We start from the raw sequence: 11,660 nt of genomic DNA on the forward strand, positions 1-11,660 counted from the left end.
GATTTTCACCTCAATAGGTTCCAGATGATCACACAATTCTGAGAGTTTGGAATCAAGGAGGTCAGCAGCCACCTTACTAAACTGTGTGAGAAATTCCCCAACCATCTCTGTAAGATTAGAAAAAAGGATGTGGACCTAGGGGGTGTTGACTGGTGGATTTGAGATATTGTCAGTTTGGGCTTGAGTTACCTCATGTTTCTTCTAAGTGCATGGTAATTTAGTTTGTTTGTATACCCGTGGACTAGTATCAGTAGCTTGCTTAATGTATTGGTCCTTGTCCGCACATCCTAAAGTAATAGTGGCAGCTGAAGTTGGACCCTCAAATGACAGAGTTACGCTAAGTGCTGCAGAAGACATGGATAATCCTCTTTCAGCCAGCAAAGTTTCTTTATCCAGAGAACCAACGTCTTTTCATTATACCCATCAAGAGTACCAATTTCTTTAGCAGATGCCCCTCCATTCTGTTGCCCAGATTTCTCTTCAACATCTTAACACATACAAACAGCCAAGGCACACTGGATAAAATTTAGGCAAAACTGCAGCCAAACTATAGAGGTTTGTTGAAAAACGAGTTAATAAGGAGACAATACCAAGTAAAAGTGTGCAAAAACGTCAGGGCACAGTACCTTTAACAGTGGGGGAGTCAGGAGAGGTGGCCTAGAGCAGCCTCTACTGGGCGCAGGCAGGCCAGCTTTTGGGTGGGTCTTAGCCCAGGCAGTGCCTTGATATGTCCTGTGCTGCAGGATTATAGAGTGATTATGAGCCCAATTAGGGAGTCGAGGCGGTGTCTCCAGGCACAACATGGTCAGGGGAATGCAATCCCTAGCAGCCCCCAAGGAAAGCCAAGTCCTCCTGCGCTGCGGGGTTTTAGAGCACTTATGAGTGTGATTAAGCAGTGCAGGCAGCATCTCCAGGCACGGTGCAGTCTAGGGTATGCAGTCCCTGGCAGCCCTCAGGCAAGAGAAGTTGTCAAAGGGTGGGAGTAAATATAGGTCAAGTCTCCTGAGGCAACCTGTCTGAGGGGCTGATACCCGTAGTGTCTAGAGGCTGCAGCAGAGCCTAGTTTGCTCAAGCAACTTGCCGTACACTCAAAAAGTTAATTTTTTTTATACCAAAATATAACTTTACCTCAGAATTTGGATAATGTGAACCTCTTTCCCAAGGCCTTTACTTTCTCTGTCACTGATTCAAGATCATTTTGTTGTGTTAGAATGAAGAATCTAAATTAGAGAAAAATTGACTTTAACCTGGTAACAGGGCACAGTAACAGCAGGAATATGAGTGACAACATTACTGTAGGGTTGACCTTTATAACTGTTGCATCATTCATGGTCAACATACTGGGGGTCATTACGAGCCTGGCAGTCACTTGACTGCCAGACTCGCGGTGATGGTCGGACCGCTGCCAATGCGGCAGTCCGAGCACCATATTATGACCATTGCGGTTGTGCCGCAGTCGGACCGCCAGGATCAGAGATCCTGGTGGCTTGGTGGTCTGACGGTTGCGGCAATTCTAATCCGCCAGGGCAGCTCCGCAAGCAGTGCTGCCCTGGGGATTACGACCTTGTTCTCTGCCAGCGATTTCATGGTGGTAACACTTGGCAAGGGCAGTGCAGGGGCCCACCTGGCCAGCACACTCACAATGTTTGCTGTCTGCTTTGCAGGCAGTGAACATTGTGGGGGTGCTGGTGCACCCTGCATCCTACACAATTGCCTCTGGCTCCAAAATGAGCCAGAGACAATGCTGTAGGGTGTTTCCTGAAAGGCCAACGGACGGACACTCAGGTTTCTGCCCAGTGACCTAGCGGTAAACTCTTAATGGGCCTGACGGGGAAGTAGCCACTATGGGGGCAACCTTCCCATCAGAAGTTCGGCAGACGGTCTAAACCGTCCGCCGAACTCTTAAATTGGCCCTTTGTATTCTTTATTTGCTTCAAGGGGTTTAGGGTAGTCCTCTTTCTGCCATTGGCCTCTTTTTGCCTCAGAACCTTTAACAGCTGATTTCCAACATTGTTAGTCACATCTTGGATTAGCCCACTAGAGTATTAGAATAGGTGAGCAACTGTTATGCAGACTTTGAGTAGCCCGATAGCACTTCGAAACGAATAATGACATAAGCATTCGAAAAATGTATTTTACACAAAAGAAAGAAACTATTTTTGTAGCATTCATTTTTTAGATGCATTTGTCTGTGCTCACTCCTCCGTGCACAATCATTGGCAAACCCAATCCACATAGTACAAATTAGGTACAGGGGGAATTCCAATTACAACAGCGTAAGTTGCATAGTTTTAGTAATTCCGTGTTGAGCTTGTTATGTGAAATTCTCACCATTATGCCATTGTGCCACTTCATGCAACTAGGCTGCATTCACTGCAAAATTATAGCACAGGGGCGTGGAAACAATGCCAACCGCCTGAATGTAAGTGGCTGTTCTTGACACTCGTGTTTTTGTTTCTATTTTGTTTTTACTTCAAAATGCGTCCTCATGTCCAAAATGAACACCAGGACACATTTCACGTTAAAATAGAGAGATAAATGTCAGATCTGTATATTGTGTAATTGCATGTAATTTGCCTGAAATCTCACATAATTTCATGATTTTTGCAGCACCCCTAGTACAAACGTCAAGCCTACTGCCTTTACAAGTGCTTACTTAACTAAAGTTTTGAACATTTGATTCCAATTGCACTTTTTATCAATTTAAAATCAAAAGTAGGGGTGGCATCTACGTGAGCATTCCTTTGACCAGTAGCTTCTGTGTATTTGTGTGTTCTTTGTATTGAAGGGATGGGCGCCCTCAACCTTCTATTGTGAGGCTAGTACCAGGGGCTCAGACCTAAACACAGTGAGAGTATTGCCCACAGCTCCAACATGCAGGCCAACAGTGCTACAAAGCCACTCTAGTGGGAATGCATGTGGGATACGAATACCACTCACAATGACACGCAGGCCAGACACTGCCTCCCCACTGAGGAGACGCCTTACCTGTCCTCGGGCCAACAGTTTCCTCCTTGTCTAAAACAGACTTCTGTAGAAAACCACACAGCAAATGTGATGACCCGGCCCACCATATCCTCATACGTGTTTTCCTTTCTAAACCAGTTCGTTCAGGGGTCCAAAGTTTCTTTTAGAGGCTGAAGGCCAGGGCTGCTGCATGGCCGTGAGCTGGATGCCAACACTGCCTAGTTCTGATTCCACCTCATGCCCGTTTCGTCCACCACCCTACACTTTCCGTCTGTGTATCTCACTCATAAAAGTTAGTTTTTTAATTCCTGCTTTTCTCCCTTTGTCACTGTTTTCCAACATTTTACTTCCTCCATCTTTCTTCCCTTTCTGCCTTTCTTTCTTTTACCCTGGGCCAAAGTCTGGTGATGAATAAGCCCAGGTCCAGTAATGAGTGCCAGTGCCCACCAACCGCAACCACTGGCACAAGGTAGGCACCAGTATCAATTATAGGGGGTACCCACAGCCATCTCTGGCTTGTGCCTTGGAATCCCTCACAGTGCTCTGGCTACCCCCTGGCCCCAGGGCTCAGGAAGATAGCGCCCTGAGCAGGAAAAAAGAGCCTCTAACTGCCGCCTTTACTTTCTCAGCTTCCTCTCTTGCACTTCCCTCATCCCAGCAGCAGTTAAGAGCCTCTTGAGAGAATAATGGTGAGGCAATCATGACATGCGATAATATTGTCCCAAAATATTGAATTAAAAAAAATCTGTACAAAAACCAGGGAGAACATACACATCATGAATACAAACTGCAAGAAAAAGTATGTAAGTATTAGGGGTTATGGAAAGGTAAGTGTGTTTGCGTGTGTGTGTGTATATATATACATATATACATATATATATATATATATATATATATATATATATATATATATATTTACATACACATAAATATAGGTCTCTATATGAACGTATATACTCATAGATCTATACAAAAGAAATGATAGATGGGCCAAATAAAAAGGAGATCAGGCAGCACTACCATCTACTAGTAAAGATAAACAAGCATTTGCAATGCAATGGGTCTTGCATTTGCTTGTGTTAGAGCTAGTGGCATTGTACATTCCTAACTGGACTTTTCTTGCTACATAAACTGAAAATGAAGAGTAAAACATTAGTTGACATAAGCAAGCCTATTCAAAGTGCCTTGGCCACCATGAGCGTGAGCAAGAAGGAGCGACACAAAAGATAAAATACGTTTGCTCACAGTCAAAAATATCGGCAGTCGTGCAATTATTCACGTAACAGAGTTTATTTAAAATCAGGCATGGCTGTTTGTTTACCATTGGTGGAAGTTACACATCTTGAGTGATGTATTCTGTTTGCAGTATTGTGGGCGAACCTCTGAAGTATTGTGCCTGCCTTTTTGTTTTACTCTTTGGTTGGGTTAAAGCTCTACAGGGCAAACCTATTAAACTGCCCCAGATGAATGAAAATATGAGAGCTATGCCTAAGGCTTAGTATTAAGCTCACTAATATCCATTAACAGAGCGTGCTATATGCAAGTATGAATATTTAATAAAATTCCACCACTTCCAGGAATGGTCTAAAAACACTCTTCTACAGTTTCCATGCATTTATCAATAGCTTAACCAATGGCCTGCACACAAACAGAAGATGCACACAGCAGTTACACATCTACACATCTCATTCTTTTAGGACTATAAAAGAAATGTCAACATAATTGTAAAGCAGCACGGATTAAAACATGAAGGCCATTTAAGAGGGCCTAGTGCCACTTTAGTGCCGCCTTATCGTCATTTTTTTACGCCAAGGTGTCCTTTTTCCCGCACCATATTAACAAAGTGGCTCAATGCATGCATTGCGCCACTTTGTAACCCTTTGTGCTACGTTATGCCTGCGGCAGGCAAGTTTTATATAAAGGGGCATTCCCCAGTTAGGGGGGCCGAAAAAATGGAGCAAAGATACCTAAGAGATTTCTTTGCATCATTTTTTTTGCCACTTTTAAAGCCTGCTCAGAGCAGGCATTAAAAGGAGGCACACCATTGTTTACTATGGGCTTTGCAGGATCAGCATCAATATTTTTTATGCTAATCTTGCAAAGCTCCAATCTAGCGTAAAAAATGTTGACGCTAGTTCCTTAACTACCGCCATGGTGCACTGTATTTTAGATACGGTGCACACATGGTGGCGTTAGAGGGAGCTGCTTTGGGTGCAGCACCTCTTTTCTTAAATCTGGCTCTAAGCACATTTATGACTCCCCAAACGTCCTTAAGATACACAGAGAGGCCTTTTCATATGTTAGTTTTTCATTTTTAGTTGCATCGAGCGCATGTAAAGCATTCAGAGAGTTTCTGTTACTAAACCTACAAAAGCCCAGCCAGTTCTTCAGAAGTGCGCGGAAAGGTAGATGTGTCAGAAACAAAAACGCATGGTGGCAATAATCAGTATCTTAAGGGAAGCAACACAATAAATTATGTTACAAATCTGGTTTAACAAAGGCTGGTTTGATATGCTTAATGTGGGATCCGGCAATTCCTGTGCTCCATGATTGAATTCTAATGTGTTCTCCCTCAGTGGCCCAGCCGCTGTGTTGAATGAAAATGATCAAATGATCAATATTGTAAATTGAGCTCAAAATTGTAAATGGATGGAGCCTGCCAGTCTGACTACTGGAGAACACATGTCATGAACCATCACTGCTGACACCTACATGAGTGCTGGACAGTAGGAACCCTCCACCAACCTGAGGAATATCTTTCAGGTAAATAACCTGTAGGCAGAATGGCTCCACATGACGTTGTGGCCTGCTTGCATTTGTTTGCATCTGTCAATGGAAAAAATCCCATTTGCTGTGTGCGGAAGAGGATTTTGCTTAACGGCCATAGCTGCCGACTTTGGAGCTGGGGAGCCAGGTTCTGGGCAAATCACTTACCCTCCGGCACCTACCGAAAAACAAGCTGGGGCTGCCCGCTGTACAAAATTTGAAAGCAGCATGGTCGCGATTGGAAAACAAAACAAACTTGTGATTGGTTTGTTTTGGAGTCGCGTGCATGGCGCTTTCAGGTTTTTTACAGTGGGAACCTGATCTGCAGCTTTGGGGCTCTTTATGCAAATCGCTCCAATACTGCCGATCAAGAGAAGGTCGACCTAAAAATAAAAAAACAGTCCACAAACCATCTATAAAACATAGACGCTGCATACGTTTGCAGTAGTTGGCCAGTGCTCTTGAGGAAGGCTAAACCCCGAAAAGGCATGAAGTATGCATGCCTTTGACAAATGAAATTAAGGGAATTTTTAAAGGCAAGCCCACGAACCAATGAAAATAATTGGCATGATTGAAGCCCGCAGAAATGATGACAACAGGTAGCTCGACCTAAAAAACAAAGTCAGTATCACATTAAAACGCATTTTAATGCAATATTTTTGTAAAAGAAATGAAACTCTACCATCCCTAAAGTAATTTTAGTTGTTAATCCCTGAGATTAATAATGGAGTAAATAATAGATGTGAAGTATAATATGAAACCTGAGGCAAAGAGTCATCACTGTGATATCATTAGTGATCAAAGGGTGCATAATGTCACTTCTGCTGCCCCGGCATGTTGGTGAATTGACAACTGTCATGGACCGAAAGTGATTTGTTGCCTCTTCCTATAATTTCAAAAGTGAACTAAACCATTACATGATATAATTTACTCCATCACTATAGGTTTGGTTAAAATACGCCAATGTGTATTGTCTTTTTTGATTTCGCTTACACTTTGCTCCACAGATTTGAAGAAAGCAAAAGTTGCCTAGAATTCTTGCCTGCACTTCTTCCTTTTATAATCTTCCCTCCAACATAACAGTTTGAAGATGGACAAAAGTATGTCCATGGGTATAAACTGCCCACTTTTGGGCATTTCTCAGCCTGTTTTGAGCCACATTTTCAAATTCCTTTGGGCTTGATCAAGCTGCCTTACTTCTTGGCCCCTGTTCCCAATATGAACCGGAAGATTAATTTTCAACACCTGTCCGCCCTACAACCGTGGGAAATAAGGATGTACCATCTGTGGTAATCCTACGCCATGTGGCCATTGTGAGGAACTTGTCTCCCTTGGACAGAATGCAGGTGTGTGCCGCGAGCTCCTCCGACTGCTTGTGCAGCCTAAACCCAATGTGGCCCACAGACAGACTGTTCGGTGAGCTTGTACTGCCATAGAGGACTTAAACCACTTAACTGCTACTTCCCCACACTCTGTTGTGTACTAGTTCACACGCCCCCCAAATGTATTGGTTCGTACCTACTCTGATTAGGTTGTTGTGCTTTATTTGTTGAAACAAATTCAAGTATCTGCTCTGTGTGAAAACTGAGTATTTATTTTCTCACTGTTGAAATGGTATTGTTAGTGGGTGTACTGTGCTTCTGTACCACTTTTTGTTAGGTATTTGGCGAGTAATGCAGATTATTTTGTCGCTTGATTTAAAATCCAACCCTTTGCGTACTTGCTTTCAGACACGAGGTTGCAGACTGCCCAACTCCAGAAACCTACTTCTATGATTGGCTGAAGCTCCTACCGCCAGTGTACAGCAACAGCAGCAAGCCCCTCTTCTATTCGCTGATCAGCAAGTATGGCACCCACTACATCAGGCAGGTGGAGCTTGGTGGCCGGGTCAGGGAAGTGACAGCTCTAAAGAACTGTGAGGTGGGTCTCGATGGGCTGTCTGATGAGGACGTGAAGGACTGTCTAGGAATGGAGGCGTTCGCCAGCATTAGCCCTGACCTGGCCGGCAAGGCTGATCATTGCCGTGAACTGCGTGACAGTAATCTGTCCAACCAGACATTTTCCGAAAAGTACAGCGATAGAAGATCAGAGACAATAGGAGGAAGTCCAGAGGCAGCACCCACTTTCCACATCTCAGAAAATGTACAGACCTATCAGAAATGGGCAGGTTCCTTGCACAAGGCACCAGATGTTGTCTCCTACACACTAGCACCCCTGCACGAGCTTGTGTCCTTTACTGGTCCCACAAAGGAAAACCTGAAGCGAGCAATCATGGACTACATTGTGGAGAGAGCAGTGCATATTCGCTGTCCATCTTGTCCAGAGGGTGCTCTCCCAAGGCAATCTGGTGAGTGCACGTGCCAATGCACGCCCAGCCCTGAGCTCACTAAAGACTGCTGCCGCAATCAGCAGGGGTTGGCAGACATGTCCATCTTTGTGGAGAGCGGAAAAGGCCTATATGGAGACACAGCAACTCAAACTGATGGCTATGTCCGGGCAACCTTCGGCAAGGAAATGAGGAGGACATCAGTTATTGACAATAACGACAACCCTCAATGGGATGAGAGTCTTGAGTTTGGTGCACTACGGCTTGCACCAGGCAAGCTGCTGACCATAGAGGCCTGGGATGAAGATGGACTGTTTGGCAATGACTTGTTAGGAAGCTGCGAGGTAGAAGCCATGGCCACTGCGGCGCCCAGATCCCACATCTGCGCTCTGAAGGATGGCAGCATATCTTTCAGAGTGAAGATTGAGTGCTTGCCTAGTCAGTATGGGCGTTATTGTGAAAAATACCGGCCTGCGGCCTAGAGAGGCAGCAGATCCAGGTTTCTGCTTCCTGATCTTGGTGCAACCTCAATAAGGAAAAGTGTAAACATCACTTTTTAAGCAGGAAGTTTGGAGTCAGTGCAATCGATGCATAAATAATGTTGTACACACTAACCATACAATACTTTGCATAGAGCAGGTGACACGTTGCTCGACGTCTGTAATAAAGAACGGGTTACTCGTGGTTGGTGAGGGTCAGCTCCATGAAAGCAGGCTTTGTTTTCTAAAAGTTGATCGACACTGGTGCATCCTCCTTACAGCACAGTGCCGCGCTCTCTCTTTAGCTGGGCGGTGCCTTCTATCCCACTGCAGCAGTTTTATCCATCATGGAGTATTTCTTTTGACATGGGTTCTAATCCAACCTAAATCCGAGATCCAGCCAATATCTTCAAAACATGGAGCCAAAGCACCATTGCTGCCAGTTACTAAGGCTGCCTGCCTAGCCCTGTCCCACTTCATGTCTGCTTCTCCCACCGCCCACTTCCGCCCCCAGATTCTCCCTTTTGCAAGTTGTTTTTAACCACTGCCTTCTCCCTTGTCACTGTTTCCTTATCTTCCTATTGTTCGTACCCCCCCCACCTTTTCTCCCATCCTCTCCCTTGCTGTGGGTGAAAGTCAAAATGAGACCCACAGCCTGCAACATCAGCAAAATCTAAGCAGTGAACTATGAGCAATATTTATAAATGTATACCATTAATTAAAATAATTAGAATCCAAAAAATAAAGAAACCAATTACTTGCTTAATTTGGACATTTAGAATCTCTTTACGCAGACTATCGAGGCAGGTGAAATGTCCGCTTCATGTCCTTTCTGTGTGCGGCTGCAAAACGTGAGTCCCCCGACTATTCGAGAAGTAAAACAGTGTGCTTAAACAACCGCCATGGATTAGTTTTTATATAGAACCTTCCTGCTTGCCAATTTCATATAAAAACATGTCTTTTCTGAAATAAGAAAAGCCTTTTGGCTTTTGAAAAGACGGATATGATAGTTAAACATTTTTTTAAATGTAACAGTTCATCAGAGTTCTGTTAATACCCCTACTTAAGAAGTGCTTGAAAGCATCATTACATTTTGTAATTCTGTTAAATAGAAAGCTATGTTTACATAAGTATTTGCTGCTCCGTTTTTACCTCGGATAACAATATAGACAATGCAAAACAATCCTTTGCTGTAGCCACAAAACCTACAGTTTTGATTTTCATTGTTTGGTTAAGCTGTGCTCTTCCAAATTGTTTACCGGAAATAGCATGAAACATATTCAGACTCTGTTGTGTCCCTTAAGTAAGATTGCACTGTAAGAGCGCTATACGATTCCATTAATAAGTCAGCATGTGTACATTTTTTATATTCAGCAAGATCTGCCGTGCAGTGAAGATCATCAGTTGGGGTTTTATTGTGACTTTAAAAACAACCACTTGACAGATTATTCTCCTCGGTGTACTCTGTTCATTTCTTTACGGTCTTCTCTAAGCACTCTCCCCATGCAGTAGTATTTTGCCCTATACCCTGAATTACTGGAACTCACATGGCTTTCAAGGAACCTGTTTTGCGTTTCTAGTCAGGTTAGCATATGTGATGAAATATGCTTTACATGCTAAATATTGCTGGTGTAGCCCAAATTCCAACAAGATTTGTGATCTGTGTGTGCTCTGAGGTAAGTGGAGATTTTTTTTTAAATTCTTTCATGTCAATAGATCCAAGGTGAGTGCAAACTGTGTAGAAAGGCTTGTTGGCCTTAGGCTAGCACGTAGGAGATTTTTTACTTGGCTTATAGATGAGAAATGTGATTATTTTAATTAAATTTAAACTGAAATCACCAGTGAAAATTATTTCAAGGCTGGATTTGAGGAAATTAATGTTCTCAATCTCTTTGAAAAAATGTATAGTTAAGACTTTCTGATTACAATTATGTGCCTTCAGATGAATATTCATTGGAAGAATGTTGAGGGTATAACAAAATTATATTGGTCTTGAAAGCAGTGAAGATGTATGCCGCAAGACCCAACCATGGTCTGCTGTAATTCTTAGTTTTTATTGCTAAAATGCCTTTTCTGATCACCCTTTAGGACTAACGGAGCTCCACACCATGTTTCTTGAATGCAATGTATATCCCATTTTAATACAGAAAAAGTTGCATATTCAATTGGAAGTTGTTTTCTTGGGCCACTGACAGAAAAAGGTGCAAAAAGTAGTGATTGTAGGGTTCTTCTTCTTTGAGCTATGAGTTGCAGTCTTGGTTATGAGGATTTGAGTTAGCGTCTAATTTAGATGGGCTTCAGCTCCAGTCCTCCTACTTATCTGATGAGTAAGTTGGTCAAGGGCTGCAGTGTACATTGTTGTCTTTCCCTTGTGTGATAATGTAGGCACCCTTAGAGGCTGGAAATGTTATCTGTGCCTCCAAGGGTATGGGATGCAGTAGCAGCTCACAGGTATTCCTGGGGGTGGGGCAGGGCACAGGTGGGGGGTTTAATAACAAAATATAAAAAAATAACTTACATCTGCTCCCACGCTGCCCCTCTCCTTCGTCGCTGGATGCTGCAGGCTCCCAGCCTACCCTGCGACCAATCCTGACACTGCTCAAAGCAGCAGAAATCAAGATATCCAGCAGGGATAAATATGTAACCAAATATCTAAGTGAAAACCTCAATTTTTCACTGAAACGTAATTTCTTTATTACAATTAAATCAATTCAGTCATGGTGTCAACAAATTACCTGTTCACCTAAAGGACTAATGAACAAAATATATAACAAAAAACACAAAATATCTCATTATATACAAGTACTGCACATAAACAAAACAAATCAACCAACGATTCCTTTAGGGCACCGTAGTACATAAAACATAGGCTGCTTGGCCATCCAGTGGCAAGCAGTCACATTGGAAGGTAGTGACAGTTGTACAAGGACAGTATCTACCATCAGTGAGAGAAGTCAATCACTGGAATAAGTGTCCGATACAATCCAAAAATGATTAAATCCAATAGTTCAGGAATTCCAACAGCCACTCCTTACAAATTACAGTCGACGCGTTTCGGCCTTAACAAATCCGGCCTCCTCAGGACAATGGAAACAGTGCCTTTATGTCAGTGTCTCCTTTGA

The 11,660-nt window shown here is 43.2% G+C and overlaps 1 protein-coding gene across 1 annotated transcript in view; it reads left to right on the plus strand.

Annotated features, from left to right (window-relative positions):
* Positions 1-10,570, plus strand: part of LOC138304268 (perforin-1-like) — a 54,160-nt gene extending 43,590 nt beyond the window's left edge. Inside the window, exon 3 of the mRNA XM_069244191.1 lies at positions 7,464-10,570. Within this exon, the coding sequence (XP_069100292.1) occupies positions 7,464-8,541 (1,078 nt within the window). The 3' untranslated portion in view covers positions 8,542-10,570. The remainder of the gene's footprint in view (positions 1-7,463) is intronic.
* Positions 10,571-11,660: the final 1,090 nt, after the last annotated feature.

This window comes from Pleurodeles waltl, chromosome 7 (assembly GCF_031143425.1).
Source record: "Pleurodeles waltl isolate 20211129_DDA chromosome 7, aPleWal1.hap1.20221129, whole genome shotgun sequence".
Taxonomy (NCBI): domain Eukaryota; kingdom Metazoa; phylum Chordata; class Amphibia; order Caudata; family Salamandridae; genus Pleurodeles; species Pleurodeles waltl.